Here is a 25,067-nt window from a genome sequence, read left to right on the forward strand (position 1 = left end):
AGACTTCAGTCTTAAATGTTGCACGATCTTCGAGCTCACTGTTTTGTCTCGGATCTTTGTATTTGGAACTGATGCCCCTAAAACATTCTGTAACCTAACTCTGTTAATGCCCCAGTGGTGCGGAAGTCAGTGTGCCGCTCCTTGATAAATAGCGATGAAACGATCGTAGATAAAAAAAATCGACTGCTGGATCACTCATTGGATCAGTGGCTCATCATTTTACTCTCGAACGTTGCACGATCGTCTTGAGCAAGTCTCCTTCTTGTACTCTGGACTTCTTTTTAGCCCTCGATGCATGTCTGTGTATGCGATCGCTTGATTGAAAACTTTTATCTCTTCTTGTGAAAATTTTCTCTCGAATATCCCCTTACGGATCAACACTTTTGCATTATAGCATGACGATGCAATGCAATGCAAAGAAGGATGAAAAACGACAAACAAAATAAATAAGTTAAGGTGTAAATACAAAAGAGAAAAACGAGTTAGTACATGTAGAATAATTTATACGGATAAAAATGTTATTCAGAGATGAATATAACACCTACCCCGTCCTGATATCTACCCAAACATGCTTTCAATAACAATCCTACCCGGACATGCTATCTACCCAAAATGATCTATTTTCAAGAAATTGGTCCTAACCGCATGGTATCTAGTTCGCATGCTTTATTCGGAAAAAAATATATTCTACAAATTTAAAAGGTTAAGGTTTAGAGTCGTTCCTCCTTCGTGTACACCTATTTTGGGTACCTACTGACGGACAAAGGTTCGGTATGACTATACCTAGGGTAATCGTTCTACGGTTCACTATATGCATGGTTTCGGCTCTAACGGGAAAAAGGGACTCGAATTGTCCTTGATGTCGGTGCCCCCTTGGGCTGCCAGACCCTCGATCCTCACCCATTACAGGTTTCAAACGGAACGGGTTCAATTCGAGGAGATTCACTGTCTTATACCCGTACGAGGAATAAATCCCTACGAAGGTATAAGGTATGTATCCCATGGGTTATTTGCTAAAACTCATACGAAGAATAAATTCTTACGAGAGTAAAGCATTCACCCCGACTAACTTGGATCGAAGCTCGTGTCTAGAGCTTATGTTATGCCAATGCGAGTGATGTGTGTGAGGAGGAACATACATACCTTTGACTCAAAATGAAAAGAAAAAACTCGACAAAAAACTTGGACAGAGCTGAAAGCAAAAAGATAAAATGTTAGTATGATAATTAAAAATGAAGCAATTAAAAATTTCAATAAACGGATCATAAGTTAACTATGTGTAAACGACATACAGCCTGACTCTCTAAAAAAAGTCCCCAGCGGAGTCGCCAAGCTGTCATAACCATTTTTAGGAAAAAACAATTAAATATTATTAAAAAAACGATTATTACTTTAATTTGGAAAGATTGGGTGATTTTGAATTGATTTGAATAAAATTAAAAAGAGTCGCCATCAACCTTTGGGTTAGGTAGGTCGAATACCTAAAAACGTCTTTTAAAACAATTTTAAGAAAAAATCATTTTTTTTTAAGACAAGATTCGGTCTGCGTTACCAAAGATTCATTTAAATGGATTCGGGAGTCGGTTACGTGCAGGGAAGGGTAAACACCCCCACAACGCCCAAAATTGGTACTGTGTCGCTTACACATCATTGTAAATGGTGGAAATTATAAATCAAATATAAGGTTAAAATATGATCTATTTATCGAACGTTGATTAATTTGCTTCGAATTAAATAATTAGAGAAAATTCTTTAACTCGAAAAGAAATCTCGAAATTAGCAATCCTCCATCGGGAAAGCTAACTCGACTATTTCTCATCCATAAAGAATATTTCTCTCTTGATAAAATGTGAATCGAATATAAATAAAATTGACGTTTGCATACAACAAAATAAATTGATTAACTAAAATGTGAATTGAATACAAATGCAAATTTTGAAATTGACATTTACATAAAATAAAATGAATTACTATTTAAAATAACACACATTGCATCATTTGCACAAATTAATTAGTGAAATATACTCGACTTGTTGCAAGTTTCTATGTCGTTAAAATGCCGTACCGGATCACACCACTTCGATCAAGTGATACTTTCCACGCCCATTCTACGCATACGCGTTCTTAAAAATATATTTGGATAATATTAAAATAAAGAAAAATGGAAATAAATAGAAATAAAAATATGTGAAATAAATATTTACAACAAATAGAATTAAGCATGTTTAATTACATATGGTACAAATAAATACATAACATGAAAAATGTACATTCATAGGGGATTAAAAGAATGTTACAACCCAAAATATAATGGTCAAAAAGTAAGTATTTAATAATTACAATGACTAACATGGTAATAACGAATTAAAGGGCTAAAACAGAAAAATAGAAAATTAAAAGACTAAAATGGCAAAAACAGAAACGTAGGGACTAAAATAGTAATTAAACCGAATGCAAACTAGTGACTAAAATGAACAGATTTACAAATCGTAGGGTCAAATTTGAACATCAGCCAAAACATACAACATATAAAAAATCAATGACTAAAATGAAACTAATACAAACATTGTGGCCAAAGTAAAATATGAGTACAATAATATAACATGGGTTAAAATGTAAACATGCAAACATGGCAAACCATAACGCAAAATAAAATAAAATAACTAAGCTTTATAGACAAGTGACTAAACTGTGTAAATTGAAACTACAATATCAGAAACATAAAATAAAGAAACTAGATTAATCAATGGCTACAATAAAACAGAACAAAATCAGTGGTCAATTTTAGAATAAACAGAAACTTAAAGATTCAAACAGTAATTATACCAAATACCAAACAGTGGCTAAAATAAAAGAAACATAAATATCATGGCCAAATTCGAACATCCACAAAAATACACAACACACGAAATTAGTGACTAAAATGAGACTATTACAAACATTGGAACCAAAATCAAATATCCACAAAAACGACATAACATGCATTAATAGGACTAAAATAAAATATTGATAAATGTGATGGCCAGATTCGAATAACACAAAGATTATACAATACATTGAATCAGTGATCAAATTGAAATATTTGAAAATATTAAAACCAGAATCAAATATAGACAAAATGCCATAAAGCACGGATAGTGACCAATATGTAACAGTGAAAAGATGAAAGCCCAAAGTCAAATAAAATGAAACTTCATTCAATGGTTAAATCGCACGGTTACAAAGAATCAGGGACTAAAAGAGTAGTTTACCCCTTAATATGAAAACACGGAAACCTCTAAACGGCGTCGTTTTTGAAACTGGGATATAATCCCATTTTAGGGTTATTAACCGAACCCTAAATCACTTTCACCCCTCTCTCAGCCTCCTTTCCTTTTCCTTTCTCTACTCTCCTTTCTCCCTCGCCGCAACAACCAAACAGAGGCTCCCCGGCCACCGTATCGGTGGCCATGGGGAGCAAACCGACCCCTAAAGACCCTCAATCCTCTTTCTTGTTGCCGAAAGAGAAAAGAAAACCCCGGCCACCGTGAATCGGTGGCCACGGGGTTATACGAATAAAACCTTAAACTCTCCCTCTATCCTCTGTTTAAATCGCTCAAAACCCTTGAAACACTCAACCCTAAACCAAAAACGATAACCCCTTTTGTTTACCTTCGGTGCGGTGGCCTAGCTTTGGTCTCGGCGAAGCCCACGGCAGAGGTATCACGAAAGGTAATCTCTTCTTTCCTTTTTCTTTTTATTTTTTCATATTTTTTTTCTTCTTCTGTTTTTCAAACCTCAACCGAATGACCCCCTTTTTTCTACTGCATGTGCTTTAATCCTCCATTTGGTTGAGATGATGAGGTCTAGGAATAGGGGAAATTATGGGTTGTTGATTTAGGGTGACCAATTTCCCGATTTACCGGGATTTAGGCATATTTTAATGGGTTTTCAGATTTGTTGAGATTGAACTGTAGATGATAAGTTGATATTGATTTGGTTTCTGTTGATTGTTTTGTTTTTTTTTTTTTTTTTTTACTGTTCGGCCTCTGTTAATGATGACGGCGACGATGAGATGGACCGGCAGCAGCGACGGCGGCGGTGGGAAGTAGCCAGCTTGAACGACTGTGAAACTGGAGGCCAAACGGCTGTGGCGGCTGAGTAGGGGATTAGGGTTTGAAACCCTAATTTGTTTTAGGGTTTGAAACCCTAATCTGATTTAGGGTTTGAAACCCTAATCTGATGGGTTGTTGGGCTCCGGGATTGGGCCGATTGGGCTTCGGGTGGGCCTTGTTGTATTGGGCTTTGGCCTGCAAAAATATGTAAAATGTAATATTAATAATATAATAATAAATAATAATAATAATTATAATAATAAAATAACGATAAAAAACCCGGACAAAAACGGGTGTCTACAAATATTATGTTATAAATTAAAATTATTGAAAAGATAAAATGTCCATTATAAATATTATGTTATAAATTAAAAATATAGAATTTAAATTATATTTATACTTATTAATACTATGATATATAAAATATATCACTTAAATTATAATAAAAATATAAAATAGTTATTAAGTAATAAATAATTAAAATAATTATTGAGTAATAAATTATTTTTTAATGATGTTAATATTAAATAATCAAGTAATAAATTATGTTAAATATAGAATTTAAATTATATTTATTTTTAAATAATAAAATAAATTATGAAATGATAAATTATTTTTTAAGAATTTTATTAAAATAAAATGGAACTGAATTTGCAAGATTGAAATAGTGGAATGGTCGGTTGCTTTGCGTCGCAGATGGACCTATAGTCGAATGGTCAGTTTGGTAATGATCGACTTTGCGTTGCTTTCGATGATCACACATCTAAAACTGATATCCCCTGCAAGATGGCATATGTTCCGGCCAAAAAAAAAAACAGAGGTAACATGGTGATTAATCATATAGCAGGATCCAAGAATCATGCCTTCTTCGTTTCTTATAATAACCCATGTACGTGGTTTTTCCTCTTGTAAATTATAACTTGCATCTACATGGACTTTGATGTAAGGCTGAGACGGTGGTGACCATCGAACAGTAGCAAGCGTTCAAGGGCCGTTGGAGTTGTCTGTCAATTTGCTTTGAAAAACTTTCATTATCAGATATTTTTGGTGTTTTCCGTTTGAGAATGACAGGTAGCTAACCCTTCATAATCTGTTCTCTGTAGGTGAATTTATTTTGAGAGATGGTTGAGCAAACAAAAGCAGTTGAATTGTCTGTCAATTGACCGATGATCTTCAATAATTATGAAGATTGCATGCCTTAAAAGGCAATCTAATTTTCATAAAATCTTATGTATGCACGCATCTCATCTTTCTTGGATAGAGAATACCAAGGATAATAATGGCTTGGATCATGTTTTTAGTTGGTTCAAACTTAAACCGAGTAGTATACTTTTTTATATGTCATCTATTTTGACATGAATTTAAGGGATTTCATCTGAATCGATTTTTTAGTAAAAATCCGTACCTGCTCCAACTCGATATAAATATATATATAGTTCTTATTTTTATTCAATAATATAGGATCTAATTTTAAAATATGTATATAGTTATATTATTAATTTATTATGATTATCTTTAAAATTTAAATATATAATTGATAATTATACGATTATTTGATTTAACTCGGGTTAATTCAAATATTTTTCAAATTGAATTCGATTTTGAGTAAATTTTGTTCTTAAAAAGTTGACCCGAATTGATTCATTTTTTAATAAAAAATTTCAATTCTATAAAATATGATTGAAACTCGTCGAATTTGAGTTGCATGTCCATCTCTAAAAAATACCAATTATATGAAAATGTTATCTGCTAGACTGAAATAGATGAAAATGAGTGTCTAATGATAAATAATGTTAGATTACAATAATCAAGCTTTATAGTTTATTAATTAGTTAGTAAATGGTTATTGTCTTCATCCTGGTCATATGGTAATCATTTTAATGTTGTACGATAATAGAAGTGAGCAATTAAGGATATGTTTTAAATTGTGTTGAAATGATTTGACTGTGTTCATTAATAAAAGAAATTTGTTACTCCTAAATAATATTTCTGAAGATGAGGATATAACACACTAATTCTTATAAGTTTAAACTAATTTATGATAATTAATAATTTCAAGTAAAGACATAATTTACATCGTAATAAATATCATCACGTAGTCATAATTTCATATAGCACAAGAACTCAACGAAACTACGAGCTAAGATTTTGATTTATACCAATTAAAACTAATAGATACAATCTCAAATTAAACTGAACCTTGTGAAACTTTATATACCACCTTACCGTTTGTCAACGGTGCCACGTTTTTCACCGCTAACCGCCGTGCTGACGCCTTGATACTGTGGTGGCACGATGGCCCCCGGCGCAGTATAGTAAATAGGCCTATCGTACGCTGCCATATGTGTGTATGCAGCATCTGGTATCCCACCGCTCGGCGACCTCGTCACCTGTTGTGGTGTGGCTGACATCGGCTGATGTTGAGTAGGCGGCGGCGGTTGTTGTTGTTGCGCCACCATGTTGTAAACGGGTTGTTCCCCGTAAACATCATGTGGCATTCTTTGTACGTTGGTGTAGTAGCCTTGACCGGCTTGTACGGGTACTGATCGAACCATTTGTGGTGGTGCTGATGATGGTGCGGAAGCGGGAGCGGGTGGCGGCACGTGGTAGAGGGTGGCAGGAGCTGATCCTGGAACTGGTGCTGGGATCATGTAAACATGATGATCCGATGGCGGCGGTGGGCCTGGGGCTGCCGTTACGGTTGCTGGGAAACCACCGGAAGAAATATGTTTTTCCGGACAGAATCCAGCCGTCGCCGGCACTTGCTGTTGTACGGTCATCGGTTGCGGTTTTTCTGGTAACTTCTGAGCGTAGTATTCTCCGGTGTAAGGCAAAGATGCGACGACGTCATCAGTTTTCTTCCTATACATAAAAAGCTGTTCTTGATCACGAATTTGGAGCCTCTGTAATACTTGTATCTGCCTTTGAATTTCACTCGGATTCAAAGCATGATCCATCACCACGACTTCCGGTACCGGCGGCGGAGGCGGCGGTGACTGGATCACTGGTTCCGCCACCGGATCACGGATTTTAACCGGTGGAGGTGGAGTCATCCCCTTCTCAAGTCCGAACAAGAAATCCACTTTGCTTTGCGGGATCGCAGCGGTTTTTTCTTCCCCTGAAGTCGGACCAGAATTCAAAGCATCAACGAACCGTTCGCGGTCCAATTTCGAACCTTCGCTACCGAAATTCACGGAACCGGTCGCCGGAAACACGAAAAGCCGCATCCTCGACGGCTTAGCCGAGGCTCGAAAAAGCCGATCGTATTCGTGCATCATGTGTTCGATATCATCATCGTTAGTAACGGAGATAAGTGAGTCGAGGTCTTCACCAGGGAGTTGATACTTGAACGAAACGTCGCCTCCGCCGCATAAAGCGGATAGCTTAGCGATCATGGCGGATAATTTGATGTTCCGATCAACGGCCATGATCTTCGTCTCCCCGCCGATGTAAGCTAGCTGATTATCATGAGGCCGAGAATGGATCTTTCCACCATAGCTACACATGAACTTAGCCTTGTAACTTTGTTGTTGCTGCGATTGATCCTCCCACGGCGACGGATTCTCGAACTCGATCTCCCGCGACTGCGGCGACGAGTTGCCGGAATCTGGATAAGAATTATAAGGGTAATTCTCCATAAAGTCGTAGTGTTTTTGGAAGAGAAATGGAGAAGAATCGTAGAAATGTCGTGCGTTTTGTTAAGGGACAATTTGGGGAGTGGGAAGATTAGTGCCAAGGAGGGACAGAAGATGTGTGCTGTGTGGTGATTTTAGGAGTGGTGTAAGTGACAGGTGGCGATAAGGGAGGAGGGTAGGATGGAAAAGAGGGTGATGCGATAGTAAGGGCATTGATTGAGAGGGGAGGGGATAAGAGAGGGATATGCGTTGACGGCGATTGGACAATCAATGCATTGCTCACTCACTCACTTTACACAAACTCAGCCAAATCGCCGTGTACAATAGGACTCTTCACTACAGTGTTACACGTAAGATATTTTTTTAATAAAAAACAACAAAATATTTAATATCATTCAAGTTTGTTTGTTTTTTTTTTCGTAAGACAGAAAAGTGTACGGATGTTAACCTAATTTAAGGTCGAAAAATAGTAATATATTGGGCAACGGCAAATGTGTTACAAATTATAATATTTTAGATTAAATGTAATTTAAAATGTTATTTTTATAATATTTTTTGTTCAATTTTACATTATATTACCGTATAGAAAAAGCATCCTAAAATAGGTGGATAGTAATTTTATTTGACTTTGTTGATTTCCGACTTAATTTGATACAGTCATTTTAAAAAAAATTAAGTTGAGTCAAATTTAGGTTTAAGATGAAATTAAGTTAGAGTCAATTTTAGGTATAAGATGATTTTTTTTAATTTTTCTAGATAATAATATAATTTTTATATATATTTAGAGATAAATATTATAATATTTGTATTATATATTTAGAGATAAATACTATAATATTTTTATATTTTTCAATTATATCCTTATTTTCTTGAATGAAAATAACAATATATATGTTCGAATTGTGTTTAGCCGAGTCAAATGTAAATTTTTATCTTAAAATTTGAGTCAAATGATATTTTTTAAACTCAAATCAGGTCAAACTCGAATGACGGAATATGCTTCTAAGATTGGATCGAGTTGATCAAAAACCTAATCCAACTCAATACATTTCCATATCTAAATATTAATTAGAGTTAGAATCATGTTCTTTAATAAATATCAAAGATAATGAAATTGTAATCATTAAATAAATTCGATTATGATACAAATCATATTCTTCAATGCATTATAGAAATCTAACTATAACTTTAATCAAATTTAGACAATAATAATTTAATTATAAACTTGAATAATTTTTTTTAGAAAAAATCACCTTTTAGGTTTAATTAAGTAGGATTAATAATAATATTCTCTTTTATCATTGAAATTATTTAATAAATTGAAATTAAACTCGAGCTTAAAATTGGACAATAGCTAATCTTAATTTAGGGTGTCTCTTTAAATTTTGAAGAAAAGAATAATCCTCAAATATAAGAAAATAAAATTTTAAAAAAACATTGAACATATAATATATAATTATATATCAATATCCAACCCTCATTGATAATACGAATATGATCAGCATTAACAATATCAATAGTTGAAATAGAAAAAAAGAAAGAACACTCAGAGTATTGCCTCAGAAAAATAAAAGATCTAAGCTGTGACTCTTCTTCTACTCATTTTCATCCACCCATTCACCTTGCTGCTTCTCCAAACATGTCCCTTCAAATAAACCTACACAAGGAGAATGAGAAAGAGAAGACAACTAATAGCTGATGTAACACCCTAATTTAGGGGTTATGTTTTTTTTTCTAGATTAAATATGAAATTGGTTGGAAAATAATTGTTTTATTAGACCATTATTTTATTAAACAAATGGAGGATAATAGAGTAGGTAGAAGTGGACAAATTGTTGGTTGTGATGGGATTAAATTAATGATAATGACATTGCCTCCAGCTTTCACTTTTGACAAGTATCCACCAAAGCCTTATCTTCAAGCTTAAAATCCCCAAACAATCAACATTTGAGCTGGCATGAAAAACTATACCAAATTATTTTCTCAATGGCCAACGACTTGAGCTCCACTCCATGTACCTTTTATTCACCTACAAAACCACCATCACTTACAGAACCGTTGGCTTTTGGCTCTTCTCCTAATGCTTTCTTTTTCAACTGTTATTGCCTTCTTCATGAGAGCTGCCTTCGATTCATGTGATCGGAACATTTCTGCTGCTGTTGATGGTATCGGCTCTGCTCAAAATGTCATTCAAGCCTCCAAGACACGAACGTCGTATATCGTTGCTACAAAGCTGAGTCCACTCAGTTTTATGAAGTCGAAGGTTGTTCTGCTGGTGTCGGACGAGCTCTCGCTTTCTGGTGGACCACTGTTGCTGATGGAGCTGACATTCCTATTAAGAAGGGTTGGTGCTGAAGTTTATTGGATTACAATTATAAAAGCATCTGAAACAGATAAGTAACATATAGTTTAGAACATAAGATCTTGGACAGAGGAGTACAGGTTTTCCCGGCTAAGGGGAAAGAAGCTTTAAATACTGCTCTAAGAGCTGATATGGTTGTTTTGAACACTGATGTTGCTGGGAAATAACTGGATGTTGTTCTAAAAAAAATGTTCATCATGTTTTGCCTAAGGTGTTGTGGTGATTCCATGAAATACAACGCCATTACTTCAAATTAGACTATGTAAAGCATCTTCCTTTTGTAGCTGGTGCTATGATTGATTCACATGTTACAACTGAATACTGGAAGAATAGGACTCAAGAACGTTTGAAGAAATAGCAAGGAATTGATGAAAGTTGCAGAAGACAATGTGGCTAAAAGGGTTTTTGCGTGAACACGTTCGTGAATCTCTTGGAGTTCTTAATATGGATTTACTCTTTGCCTTAATAAATGAGATTGAAATGTGGGGAAAATGGGGTTATGATTCCAACAGGAAATCAATTGGGTGGAGATAAAAAAATAAGTGGAAAATCACATCATGAGTCCTCATAATTGGGTTTTCAAATTATTATTTCAATACTAATAAGCTATCTTTATGGCAAGGGAAATTATTTAGATACGAGTTAGTAATTTTGATGGCCTGGATCGTGAGGAAAATATTAGAAGTTGAATTAAAGATCGAGGGCGTTCAAATGAAATTTAAATGGTCGACCAGTATGGCACGGAAAATAAGGTAATACATTACTATCTCTTTATGCTTTATGAAACATGTTGGTATTGGTAAATGCATGAATGAATATGTTTGGTTTTATTTGGGTATATAATAAATTCATACACTCGATATGAATGCGGTAAAAATTCGGTAACTGAATATTGTTCAAATGAGTGATATAAGAAATTGGAGGACAATTGGAATTAAACTACAAGTTTTGTGATTAAGTGATAAATGAATTAGCCTGGATATGTAATTATTAATTTATATCATCAAAGGTTAAATGTTTAAGGCGCTTGGATGAGGAATTATGAGAATACTCTGATTTGGTAAAATTATGAAAATACCCTTATGTTGTAGAATGACAAGAATTATCCCTGGAAGTTGATTAATAACTCTGAAAGGACATATTAATCTGATAAAACTACAAATGTGCATAAAAAATGATAGTTTTGGTTAGAAAATTTGGATAACTGGTTAAGAAATTAACCATAGGATCTCTATATTATAATTATTTTCGTTAAGAGTTAATACCGAAATTATCTGGTTAAGAAATTACAAAAATGCCCTTGAGAGGTAAAATTAGTTTGAGTTAAACCTAAATGAGAAAGTACATTGAGGATTCATATTTAACTCGATAAATTACGGATTTAATTGTTAAGATCCGTCTTTGTACAGAGAAAAAAATTCCTGATAACCTGTTTGTATCTTGTGAGAAGGCAATTGACCTGAAAATATCCGAGTTAGGAATAAATTATCGAGGGTGTTCTTTTGTCAGAATTGTTCAAAAGGACTAAAATAAATGATAAGTTTGAATTTAATAATAAGATTGGACGGAAGAAAAGGATTGAAATACACTGGATCTGTAAAATGACCAAAATACCCCTGTAATGGGAATGTCTAAAGAATATATCCAAGCCCATGAATGAATAGATATCCTCAAGCTTTGAAATGAATGGAAAATATTGAGCACAAAAATGACCAAAATGCCCTTATGGCCTATATTAAGTAATTATCTTGGATTAATTAAGGAATCCAAACAAACATGGGTGTTTTACTACCCTAAAAGTTATGAAACACAACTTAAGTTAGTTGATCAACCCTAATGTTATGTATATATCTGAATGGAATAGATATCACTTGAATGTGTGTTCGTCTTCTCAAGTTTGGATAGATGATAATTCTGGAAGTACTTTGTTCATATCAACTCTAAAACGTATTCGGTACTAAGAAGTAGATATTTGTAAGATATATCAACCACGAATTCAAGAATGACTCTAGTATATGACTAAATTGAACTGAAAGGAAATACAACATGTATATGAAATTTAGAAACGTCTAAATTAATCTGGAAAATTCTGAAGTATCCGAGATAGATTTGATTGTTAAACGAACTAAGTAACCTCAAAGGCTAAAGATTAAATAGGTGATTGGATGAGTCTAGAAACACTGTTGAACTTACATGATGAATTATCTTTATGGTTATGAACCATGAATCAAGTACGTCCGTATTTCCTGATATCATTGAAACGTGGAAATGAAATAAAGACCGTTGGAAGATCTATTCAGCGATGATTATGGGGATGATCTATGGAACTGCATTATGGTATTAAAGAGTAAATACAATAGAAGGATAATGAATTGACTTGTTGACATGCATCAGTTTGGGAGTTGGGTAACTCGAGTTGTTTGATAATACGATCGATAGTCATAGATTGTAAATGACTTGAATCTTCGATTCTATATTTCAATCTAAAATCACTTTGGTAATGTCTGAAAACACAAGTAACGCAGAAGGAAAAGATTCTGAATACCTCATTTGGTTAAATTGGGCTGAAATCCTATGAATTCAAAGAATATTCCTGAATACCCCTGATTGTTTGGTAATGGAATCACTTGCAGTAAATCTGAATTTAGAATTATTTTGTATAAAGGTTCCTGAACATTTTCCTGATGCACATGGAAACTTAGTGGAATCAATCTGAAATGTCTGATTAGATCGGTTAGAAATCGATTCTCTTCAATAAGATCTTATTCATGGAATCTGATCAAATTGCACAAGTTCATGTTATCCATTCTGTTAACTACAAAATGCATCTAAAAAATTTGGATTCTCTATTGTGTTCCTTATATTTTGAAAAATTGTTTTAATATGTGGTACACTGAAATCTATGGTTATTATTTTATGGATACACCGACTTAACGGTGATGGCTTATGATTTTATATGATTGTATAAATTGTATCTTGGAGATACAGATTTGTAAAGTGCAACTCTGATCAAGCTGGAAAATTGTTATGGACCTAATGTGACTCTTAGGTAGGCTCTGTGGCCTGAGATCATTCTCGGGTAGGCCCTACGGCCTTAAGATGTGTTCTTAGGTAGGCCCCATGGCCCTGAACTTTCTTGGGTAGGCTCTTAAGCCCTAAGATGATCCCTTAGGTTAACTCTTTGTAAGATGGTTTTAAAATACGAGTTTAAAAAGCTCCACTACAATATGATTTATGGGATTTTACTGAACTATCATTTGATTAGTGTACCGATTATGATTTTATCGTACTGATGGAACACACTAGACATCCTATTCGACCTCATGAAAATGTGATAGTATGAAAGGTTTCTTATGAACTGAGATTCATGGCTTCTACTCGATGAACTACTAATGGGACCCCAAATTATTCCGCAATTGGTATACGTTTGATTCAATAAGGAAATTATGGCTTCTCATTTATCTGCATGTCATGTAGCATCATCTGGTAGTTCTGTATTACTGAGCTTTCCAAAGCTCACTCTATTACTCACCATTGCAGGTTAAAAGAATTGTACCAGTGCATCTATCGAATTTAGTAAGGGAGCTTTTCCGGCGTTGTTTGCAGAGTATGGTACATATGATTAGGGGGCATGTAGATTGTATTTTGTCTTATATATATGAGTCTGAAAATCTAGTCTATTTTGAATACTAATAACTTTTATTTTGTATTCATAAATAATTTTATGAGTTTACATATTTTGATAAAAAGTTTTAAATTTTTCGCTATTTTACGGTGGGTCGCTCCGGTGGCCCTAATATGACACTCCAGATCGGATCGGGCTATCCGTATCGGTCTGAGGGGGTTACATTTAATGGTATCAGAGCTTTGGTTTGAGTCAAAATTTTCATGATAGACCGGCCGGTCAAATTTCAAAAAGATGTTTGGTCAGTACATGCCCCTAGATTACAATCATACTTCTCTGAGCTGAAACTCCAAGGTTGAGTCCCTATCTGTAACGAGCAAACCTAAGTTTTTATCCGTTAAGACTTTACTTTTGCATAAAGGAATACCAATAACGTTTATTTGAATTTTGTGAAGTACCTTGCGAGCCATGTGATAGTTACTCATGTGAGAAATTCCGATCCGACTCTAGAAATGAAATTTTGATATGTTACAGCTCCATGAGCCTATTTTCGTAACCAATGCTGAATTGATTCTACAAGGATATTTTCGTTCTGATTATTTTATTGAAATGAGGAATAGTTATGAAGAATGTATACTCAACGGGTAAGGATTAGTGGAGGATCCATACTTTTGTAAAAGCTACTTGAAGATATGAAAGAACTGATAGAAGTTTCATTTCTGCAATTCGGTGACATGAATGAATTTCGAGGACGAAATTCTTTTAAGGAGGGGAGAATTGTAACACCCTAATTTAGGGGTTATGTTTTTTTTCTAGATTAAATATGAAATTGGTTGGAAAATAATTGTTTTATTAGACCATTATTTTATTAAACAAATGAATGATAATAGAGTAGGTAGAAGTGGACAAATTGTTGGTTGTGATGGGATTAAATTAATGATAATGACATTGCCTCCAGCTTTCACTTTCGACAAGTATCCACCAAAGCCTTAACTTCAAGCTTAAAATCCCCAAACAATCAACGTTTGAGCTGGCATGAAAAACTATACCAAATTATTTTGCTCAATGGCCAATAACGTGAGCTCCACTCCATGTACATTTTATTCACCTACAAAACCACCATCACTTACAGAACCGTTGGCTTTTGGCTCTTCTCCTAATGCTTTCTTTTTCAACTGTTATTGCCTTCTTTATGAGAGATGCCTTCGATTCATGTGATCGGAATGTTTCTGCTGCTGTTGATGGTATCGGCTCTGCTCAGAATGTCATTCAAGCCTCCGAGAAACGAACGCCGCAGATCGCTGCTACAAAGCCGAGTCCACTTAGTTTTATGAAGTCGAAGGTCGTTCTGCTGGCGTCGGACGAGCTCCCGCTTTCTGACGGACCACTGTTGCTGATGGAGCTGACATTCCTATTAAGAAGTGTTGGTGCTGAAGTTTATTGTATTACAATTATAAAAGCATCTGAAACAGATAAGTAACATATAGTTTAGAACATAGGATCTTGGACAGAGGAGTACAGGTTTTCCCGGCTAGGGGGAAAGAAGCTTTAGATACTGCTTTAAGAGCTGATATGGTTGTTTTGAACACTGATGTTGCTGGGAAATGACTGGATGTTGTTCTAAAAAAACGTTCATCATGTTTTGCCTAAGGTGTTGCGGTGATTCCATGAAATACAACGTCATTACTTCAAATTAGACTATGTAAAGCATCTTCCTTTTGTAGCTGGTGCTATGATTGATTCGCATGTTACAACTGAATACTGGAAGAATAGGACTCAAGAACGTTTGAAGAAATAGCAAGGAATTGATGAAAGTTGCAGAAGACAGTGTGGCTAAAAGGGTTTTTGCGTGAACACGTTCGTGAATCTCTTGGAGTTCTTAATATGGATTTACCCTTTACCTTAATAAATGATATTGAAATGTGGGGAAAATGGGGTTATGATTCCAACAGGAAATCAATTGGGTGGAGATAAAAAAATAAGTGGAAAATCGTATCATGAGTCCTCATAATTGGGTTTTCAAATTATTATTTCAATACTAATAAGCTATCTTTATGGCAAGGGAAATTATTTAGATACGAGTTAGTAATTTTGATGGCCTGGATCGTGAGGAAAATATTAGAAGTTGAATTAAAGATCGAGGGCGTTCGAATAGAATTTAAATGGTCAACCAGTATGGCACGGAAAATGAGGTAATACATTACTATCTCTTTATGCTTTATGAAACATGCTGGTATTGGTAAATGCATGAATGAATATGTTTGGTTTTATTTGGGTATGTAATAAATTCATACACTCGATATGAATGCGGTAAAAATTCGGTAATTGAATATTGTTCAGATGAGTGATATAAGAAATTGGAGGACAATTGGAATGAAACTACAAGTTTTATGATTAAGTGATAAATGAATTAGCCTGGATATGTAATTATTAATTTATATCATCAAAGGTTAAATGTTAAAGGTGCTTGGATGAGAAATTATGAGAATACTCTGATTTGGTAAAATTATGAAAATACCCTTATGTTGTAGAATGACAAGAATTGTCCCTGGAAGTTGATTAATAACTCTGAAAGGACATATTAATATGATAAAACTACAGATGTGCATAAGAAATGATAGTTTTGGTTAGAAAATTTGGATAACTGGTTTTTAACCCCAAGAGGGTTTGTGCAAGATACTAGAAGTTTGTTAAAGAAATCATTTTAAGATCAGAGATTGTTCGAGAAAGCAATTAACCATAGGATATCTAAATTATAATTATTTTCGTTAAGAGTTAATACCGAAATTATCTGGTTAAGAAATTATGAAAAATGCCCTTGAGAGGTAAAATTAGTTTGAGTTAAACCTGAATGAGAAAGTACATTGAGGATTCATATTTAACTCGATAAATTACGAATTTAATTGTTAAGATTTATCTTTGTACAGAGAGAGAAAATTCCTGATAACTTGTTTGTATCTTGTGAGAAGGCAATTAACCTGAAAATATCCGAGTTAGGAATAAATTATCGAGGGTGTTCTTTTGTCAGAATTGTTCGAAAAGACTAAAATAAATAATAAGTTTGAATTTAATAATAAGATTGGAAAAATAAAATGATTGAAATACACTGGATCTGTAAAATGACCAAAATACCACTGTAATGGGAATGTCTAAAGAATATATCCAAGCCCATGAATGAATAGATATCCTCAAGCTTTGAAATGAATGGAAAATATTGAGCACAAAAATGACCAAAATGCCCTTATGGCCTATACTAAGTAATTGTCTTGGATTAATTAAGGAATCCAAACAAACATAGGTGTTGTACTACCCTAAAAATTATGGGACATAACTTAAGTGAGTTGATCAACCCTAATGCTATGTATATATCTGAATGACATAGATATCACTTGAATGTGTGTTCGTCTTCTCAAGTTTGGATAGATGATAATTCTGGAAGTACTTTGCTCATATCAACTCTAGAACACATTCGATACTAAGAAGTGGATATTCGTGAGACAGATCAACCACGAATACCAGAATGACTCTAGTATATGACTAAATTGAACTGAAAGGAAATACAATATGTATCTGAAATTTAGAAATGTCTAAATTAATCTAGAAAATTCTTAAGTATCCGAGATAGATTTGATTGCTAAACGAACTAAGTAACCTCAAAGGCTGAGGATTAAATTGGTGATTGGATGAGTCTGGAAACACTGTTGAACTTACATGATGAATTGTCTTTATGTGTTATGAACCATGAATCAAGTACTTTCGTATTTCCTGATATCGTTGAAACGTGGAAATGAAATAAAGACCATTCGAAGATGTATTCAACGATGATTATGGGGATGATCTATGGATCTGCATTATGGTATTAAAGAGTGAATACACTAGAAGGATAATGAATTGACTTGTTGACATACATCATTTTGGGAGTTGTGTAACTCGAGTTGTTTGATAATACGATCGATAGTCATAGATTGTAAATGACTTAAATCTTCGATTCTATATTTCAATCTAAAATCACTTTGGTCATGTTTGAAAACACAAGTAACACAAAAGGAAAAGATTCTTAATACCTCATTTGGTTAAATTTGGCTGAAATCCTATTAATTCAAAGTATATTCCTGAATACCCCTGATTGTTTGGGTAATGGAATCACTTGCAGTAAATGTGAATTTAGAATTATTTTGTATAAAAGTTCCTGAACGTTTTCCTGATGCACATGGAAACTTAGTGGAATTCTAAAGTATCAATCTGAAATGTCTGATTAGATCGGTTAGAAATCGATTCTCTTCAATAAGATCTTATTCCTGGAATCCGATCAAATTGCACAAGTTCATGTTATCCATTCCGATAACTACAAAATGCATCTGAAAATTATTTGGATTCTCTAGTGTGTTCCTTATAGTTTGAAAAATTGTTTTATTGTTTTAACATGTGGTAGACTGAAATCTATGGTTACTATTTTATGGATACACCGACTTAACGGTGATGGCTTATGGATTTGTATGATTGTATAAATTGTATCTTGGAGATACAGATTTGTAAAGTACAGCTCTGATCAAGCTGGAAAATTTTTATGGACCTAATGTGACTCTTAGGTAGGCTCTGCAGCCCTGAGATCATTCTCGGGTAGGCCCTGCGGCCCTAAGATGTGTTCTTAGGTAGGCCACGTGGCCCCGAACTTTCTTGGGTAGGCTCTCAGGCCCTAAGATAATCCATTAGGTTAACTCTTTGTAAGATGGTTTTAAAATACGAGTTTAAAAAGCTCCACTACAGTATGTTTTATGGGATTTTACTGAACTATCATTTGATTAGTGTACCGATTATGATTTTATCGTACTGATGGAACACACTAGACATTCTATTCGACCTCATGAAAATGTGATAGTATGAAAGGTTTCTTATGAACTGAGATTCATGGCTTCTACTCGATGAACTACTAATGGGACCCCAAATTATTCCACAATTGGTATACATTTGATTCAATAAGGAAATTATGGCTTCCCATTTATCTGCATGTCATGTAACATCATATGGTAGTTCTGTATTACTAAGTTTTCCGAAACTCACTTTATTACTCACCATTGCAGGTTAAAAGAATTGTACCAGTGCATCTATCGAATTCAGTAAGGGAGCTCTTCCGGCGTTGTTTGTAGAGTATGATACATGTGATTAGGGGACATGTAGATTGTATTTTGTGTTATATATATGAGTCTCAAAATCTGGTTTATTTCGAATACTAATAACTTTTATTTTGTATTCATAAATAATTTTATGAGTTTATATGTTTTGATAAAAAGTTTTAAATTTTCTATTATTTTACGGTGGGTCGCTCTGGTGGCCTTAATGTGACACTTCAGATCGGATCAGGCTATCCGCATCAGTCTAAGGGGGTTACAGCTGATGTTAGTAGCTTTTGTTTTCAGTTTTCCTAAAATATTTATATTTATATTTATATCTAAAACAAAATTAAACATAAAAATAAGAGATCATAAACCTCAAAATATATAGAAATTATATTTACGGTATAATATTTTTAATATCTTGTTCAAATAAATATGTTATATCTAAAGTATCTTTACATTTTCTAAATTCAGGATGGACACACATGTATTAATACTATAATTTTTTGTACCGAATGAACATGATAAAATTGTAAGCTGATGACACATATATTAATAGGAAAAAATTATATTAATAGAAAAAAAATTAAATTTTAAAACAAAAAATTTGAATTCCAAGAAATTTTAAGGTGGACACGGCAACATATATTAGCCATTGTACTTCGATATATATTCATATCCGACACTTTATTCGAATCAGAATAACATAGCTAATAGCTAGCTAATAGAAGTACTACATTATTGTATGCTTCATGGTTTATGCAGGCATTGATTATGGAAAGTGAAAATCATTGTAAGAAACAAGCATTTATGGAACAAGAAGATGTTGCCAATAATAACAGCAGTGTAGTTTTTGTATTAACGACGTAAAATCAGAAGACCCAAATTGCAGAAAAAACGTAAGAATAAACGTAAAAACATAAACAAAGTAGCTTGATATACGTACCAAGATAATATGAAATCTTCCCGGAATCGATCCAATCACCGGAAAGTATCAAGAATCTCAATCGAAAGGGTCGGTGGGATCGAGTTGCTTGCAGAGACAAAGATAAGCGAGGTAAATAACGCGATCTTTGGCAGCAGTGCGATGAAGATTGGTGTGTTTGCAGAAATACTTGAGATGTTCGAGAGTGCAGCAACCGATCATTTGGCCGAGCAGCAAGAATAGCCAGTTGATGGCTTTCTTCTTGGCTGAAATCACAGGCTTCGCGCTGTTCTCTTGGCCGCAAAACCTGCATTTGGGTAACACGGGATTACGCCAAACAGGTGGTGCTCGGTCGTGCATGGAGTGCTTGTTACGCGCTATGTAACCGCCGATTTCAGTGAACTTCTCTATCAAATCGAACTCCATCTGGTACTGTCGCTCGCACCGCTTGCATTGGACGTCGCCGCCGATGGTACGGATCCCGTTCGACAACAAATGTTGAAGATCATGAACAGTGGCTTGGTGGTTCGTCGCCCATGGATATGGAGGTTCGATCGTCTCGCTTTTCCCTTTTCGCGGAGCATTTGTAGTAGTGTTCCTCCGATTACGTACGTTTCTTGATGGGCCTGCTCCGGTTATGGCCCCACTTCGGGGAACATCCGCCGGAGACGGCGAAAAAGCGATCTCCTCTGGTGGTGCGTAGAGAGGATGATTGGCGGACAACTGAAGTGGGTGGGAAGTTGGTGATTCATAGAGCAGTGTTTGTACCTGCGACGGAAGGGAAACCATTCTTAGTGTTTCTTGTTGCGGGGACACCTGCACCGGTACCGTAACCGCCGGCGGCGTCCTGGAAGACGGCGTTGAACTGGTAGACAATCTTAACTCAAGAAGATCGTCTTGTTGTGAAGGACTTTCGTTGATTTATCGTTGGTCATCCATAATTCCTTGAATATTTGAGAAAATTGAAATGAATGTGTACGCTTCTGAATTCAATGAAACAAGATTCAAATGTAAAGATTTTCTCGGGAGAATCTGGCTCTGACATGGGAGATTTTTTAAATAAGAAACTGTTCAAATTCTTTTCTGTATAGGGTTAAATTTATCGAGGATTTTATAGAGCCATTTCCCATTATTTTTTAGGGTAAAGTATATAAATGGTCTCTTGGTTAATTCTTTTCTCTTTGTTATTTTAAAGGGGTTGATCTCTAGTCAGTTGAAAGTAAACCATCTTTCAGTTGGAGCATACGTAAAATCTTGAAGGTTAGAGAGGAAGTGCGACCTCTATTCTGGGGGAAGGTTAATGCTCATTGGCTGTGGCAGGAGATTAGGGGGATGACAGTGAAGGTGAAATGGCACAAGGTTGTTTGGTTTCCTATGCACATTCCCAAGCACTCTTTCATTGCTTGGATGGCTATCCTTAACAGATTACCTACGGCTGACAGACTTATCCAAATGGGGATTGGGGTGGACGATAAGTGCAGGCTATGTAGTGTTGAGGCTGAGACCCGCAACCATATATTCTTTGAATGCTCATACTCGAAAGCTGCTTGGGGGATCATCACTCGACTGTGTAATGTTGACAGAACAGTGGGAAGCTGGGATGAGGAATTAAGCTGGGCGATCTCTAGATTTAAGGGCAAAACTTTTCTTGTTTTTATACTTAGAATAGCCTGGTGTGCATATGTATATTGTATATGGGAAGAAAGAAATCATAGGCAATTTAGGGGTAACAGCAGAGACGTTGATAACATTGTGAATTGTATTAAAGAGATTGTTAGGATGAAATCTGTTCGTATAGCCATAAAGAGTAGCGTAGTTAACAGGGATATTTGCCTAGCTTGGGGAATTAGCTCCTCCTAGGAGGTGGGTGCTGTTTTTGGGCATTGTATTGTTGTAATAGTGAGTTCTACTGCTTCTTGGATAATAATATGAGGAATTTATCCAAAAATAAAAGTTACAAAATGGTTATTTGACTATTTATTATGTTTCAAACTCGTCTTTTTTGTTAAAAATTGACGGGAGTATGAGCTGTATGTTAGCATGTTGATTGAGATATGATAAAATCTGATCTCATAATCTCAAACAACTATCATATCTCAGTCAACATGTTAATATCCAACTCAGATGACTACTGGATTTTTTAACAAAAAAAAAGACGAGTTTGGAACATAATGAATAATTGAATGACTATTTTGTAACTTTTAATAGTTGAGGGACTCAATAAAGCAACTCCCTATAGTTGATGAACTATTTTGTAACTTTTAATAGTTTATGGATGCAATAAAATAATATCATATAGTCAGAGTACCATCCGGTGTACTTACCCTTTTTTTATAGAGCATTTTTTTATATGAAGGGGTAGTTTTTGTATGGTGAAACTGGGTGTCTAAAGGGTATATTTGTGCTTTCGGTCCCTATACTCTTCCTACATTAATTTAGTCTCCTTATTTTTTTATTATTATAAATTAATTGACAACACTTTCAAAGGACTTTCGTCCCATTATATTATATGTTGTTTTTAAATGAATAAATAATCAAATTATTCATGATAACCATTTGATAGTATTATCAATAGAAATTTAAATATAAAATTATTAAAATTATTAAAAGTTAAAGTAAAGATATTACATTTTAAATTTACAAAGAGTATAGAATGGTTAGAAATTATATAATTTTTATGTAAATATAAAATTTGAACGAATCTTACATCAAATTAGTTGTTGATAATCCAATGTAAATATGAATTTTAAAATACTAAATAAGATAAAAGTTAGTTTAAATTTTAAAAGGTAAATATTAAATAAGATGATAAGATAAATTTCTTAGTTTTTTTAAAAAGATTAAATTATATATTTAAAGGATAATATTGTTGATAATTTAATGTAGATATGAACTTTTAAACAACTAAATAAGACAAAAATTAGTTTTGATTTTTGAAAATAAATATTAATATAAAAAGCTAAAAAATTTATCTTATCATCTTATTAATCTTTTTTTTTAAATTTAAACTAATTTTATATTTTTTAGTAGTCTAAAATTTCATATTTATATTGAATTATCACAAGTAATTTTATTTAAAATTCAATACCACTTTTGGGTATACATTAAAAAAATTGTATAATTTGTTCATTATTCCTATACTATTAGTAAATTTAAAATTTAATCTCTTATTTTTAAAATCTATCCATTATCCTTATCCTATCTACCCATTACCTTATCCCTGCTGACATGTAATATATAATTTGTACAACATGATTCAATTTTCTCTTCATTCTTGTATTTATCAATGGCCTCGACCATAATTGGCCTTAAAGCTCGTCGAATTACTTCTACGATAGGTGTTATCTTAGTTATGGGGTTACAATTTCGACTAAAAAAATGCGGACTTAAAGAAATTAAAGTCATTTGTCTAAGTTAGCCTACAAAATAACTCGTGAGAACCGTAAGTTCAATAAAACATTAAGGTTTGTATAAACCAAACACCAAAAACGACATTAAGGCTAAAAAAATGGTCTCTGACTATAGGGTGTTTCTTTGTTGAGTCATTCGACAATTAAAAGTTAAAATGTTCATTGATTATTTAATTTGTTCAAGATTCGACATTTTCCGTTAAAAAATTGATGTCAATCTGAGTTAGATATTAAACTGTTGATTAAGATATGATAAAATTTGATCTCAGAATCTAAAAGAACTATCATGTCTCAATCAACAGGTTAACATCCAGCTCAGACTATGGTCAATCTCTTATTGAAAGGATGAATTTGGAACATATTAAATTGTCTAGTGACCATTATGTAACTTCTAATAGTTGGGGGACTCCACCAAGGAAGGAGCTAGGATTTCAACTTGAGGGGGGCAAACTATAACTTTTTTAAAATTTTGTGGCAATTTAATATTTATACCATAAATATTTAAATTTTACATATAAATTAAAGGTTAAAAAACAAACTTTTGGCTGGTAGGGGGCATAGTCCCTCCCAAACCCTTAGTGGCTCCGTCCTTTGACTCAACAAAGTAGCATCTTATAGTCGAGAGACTATTTTGTAATCGGATTTTCTAACCTTCTTCAAGTATCGAGTTTAGATAAGTCTAAAGTTTTATAATATGTGACACTTTGCATGACCTAATCGACTAGTTATGTAGCCTAATTTCAAGTTATAGATTCAAATTATTGCAACCAATACAGAGTATTATCGTAATGCATGGACCGTACTAATCAAAACTTTCATGTGAAAAATACATATTATAGAAATCGAGGGAGATCTTTATAATATTTAACTTGAATAACTATAGGTAATAGCTAAATAACAATAAGATAATATGATTTTTTGACTTAATATAAAGTAAGTGTTTAAACTATTTTTTAATTTAGATGTCTATTTTTTTTTTCAAAATAAATATTTAATGGTTCGTTATGTTATCATTTCAAGATCGAACCATAAAAAAATATCATTATATAAATACATGACATACGATCTGATGTTTAGATTCTTTCAATTAAAAAAATTAAAATATTTAATTTTCTAAAAAAATTTCTTAAAATCCATAATCCATTAATCTCTTAATCTCATTTCCATAATCTATAATCTTTAATTCATAAAGGACTTAATTAGATAATTTATTTTTAAGGTTGTCTATTTATATTTATTGAACTAAGGTTTTCTATTTATTTTTAAACACTTTTAGATTGTTTTTCTAAGAAATTTATTTAAAATACTCTATATTTAATATTTCTCAATCCTTAAAAGTTTTGAATATTTTAAGTTTATCTTTAAATTACTATCCTCATCTTAATTTAGTCTTTTATTTTTTTAACATTCTATGTTCATCCTAAACCGTAACCCTAATTCTATATTATTTCTCAAATTTTTGAATATTTTAATTTCATCTCACACCTCTGAAAGATTTAGGAGAGTCGAACATTTCGCTAAGAAAATCGTTGAATTATTAAGTTTTTTTGAATTAATTACATGTTAATAGTTGAAATGTTAAGTTGTAAGACAATTATTTAATGTAATAATGTGTTATAACTTCAATTAATTATTGATATGTTGAAAATTCTAATATATTCAAAGAACTATGGTGAGTAATTAACATCAATTAATTATATGATTAATATCACTGTTCCCAACATATTATGTTTTTTAATCACACACTCTATCTTTAAGGTTGCTTATTAAAATAAAGTTCAATTAACTGAAGACATCAATCGATAAATATTCTTTACATTCTTTTAGCAGGGATACAATATTTCTATTACTATTATTTACTATTTATTATTTCTTAGTTAAGATATAGTTGAAAAATAAAAT

General features: G+C 33.5%; 3 protein-coding genes and 2 pseudogenes across 3 annotated transcripts; 3 read left to right on the forward strand and 2 right to left on the reverse strand.

The window, feature by feature from the left end:
- Window positions 1-6,230: 6,230 nt before the first annotated feature.
- On the reverse strand, window positions 6,231-7,802 carry LOC120129387 (leucine-rich repeat extensin-like protein 2). Its single transcript, XM_039146900.1, has one exon. It carries the CDS (start codon window positions 7,730-7,732, stop codon window positions 6,317-6,319), a length of 1,416 nt encoding a protein of 471 aa, XP_039002831.1. The 5' UTR covers window positions 7,733-7,802; the 3' UTR covers window positions 6,231-6,316.
- Window positions 7,803-9,527: 1,725 nt separating this feature from the next.
- On the forward strand, window positions 9,528-10,625 carry LOC120129310 (annotated as a pseudogene).
- A 4,156-nt stretch (window positions 10,626-14,781) lies between these two features.
- Window positions 14,782-15,690, forward strand: LOC120129311 (annotated as a pseudogene).
- A 4,143-nt stretch (window positions 15,691-19,833) lies between these two features.
- Window positions 19,834-20,544, reverse strand: LOC120129312. Its single transcript, XM_039146839.1, has one exon. It carries the CDS (start codon window positions 20,542-20,544, stop codon window positions 19,834-19,836), a length of 711 nt encoding a protein of 236 aa, XP_039002770.1.
- A 543-nt stretch (window positions 20,545-21,087) lies between these two features.
- LOC120129314 lies at window positions 21,088-21,615 on the forward strand. Its single transcript, XM_039146840.1, has one exon. It carries the CDS (start codon window positions 21,088-21,090, stop codon window positions 21,613-21,615), a length of 528 nt encoding a protein of 175 aa, XP_039002771.1.
- The last annotated feature ends 3,452 nt before the right edge of the window (window positions 21,616-25,067 follow it).

The sequence above is a fragment of the Hibiscus syriacus genome, unplaced genomic scaffold, assembly GCF_006381635.1.
Source record: "Hibiscus syriacus cultivar Baekdansim isolate YM2019G1 unplaced genomic scaffold, ASM638163v2 tig00110485_pilon, whole genome shotgun sequence".
NCBI lineage: Eukaryota > Viridiplantae > Streptophyta > Magnoliopsida > Malvales > Malvaceae > Hibiscus > Hibiscus syriacus.

Excerpts from the sequence above, each read along its gene's own strand:
- LOC120129387 (XM_039146900.1), bottom strand. The coding sequence starts at position 7,732 with ATGGAGAATTACCCTTATAATTCTTATCCAGATTCCGGCAACTCGTCG.
- LOC120129312 (XM_039146839.1), bottom strand. The coding sequence starts at position 20,544 with ATGGTTTCCCTTCCGTCGCAGGTACAAACACTGCTCTATGAATCACCA.
- LOC120129314 (XM_039146840.1), top strand. The coding sequence starts at position 21,088 with ATGACAGTGAAGGTGAAATGGCACAAGGTTGTTTGGTTTCCTATGCAC.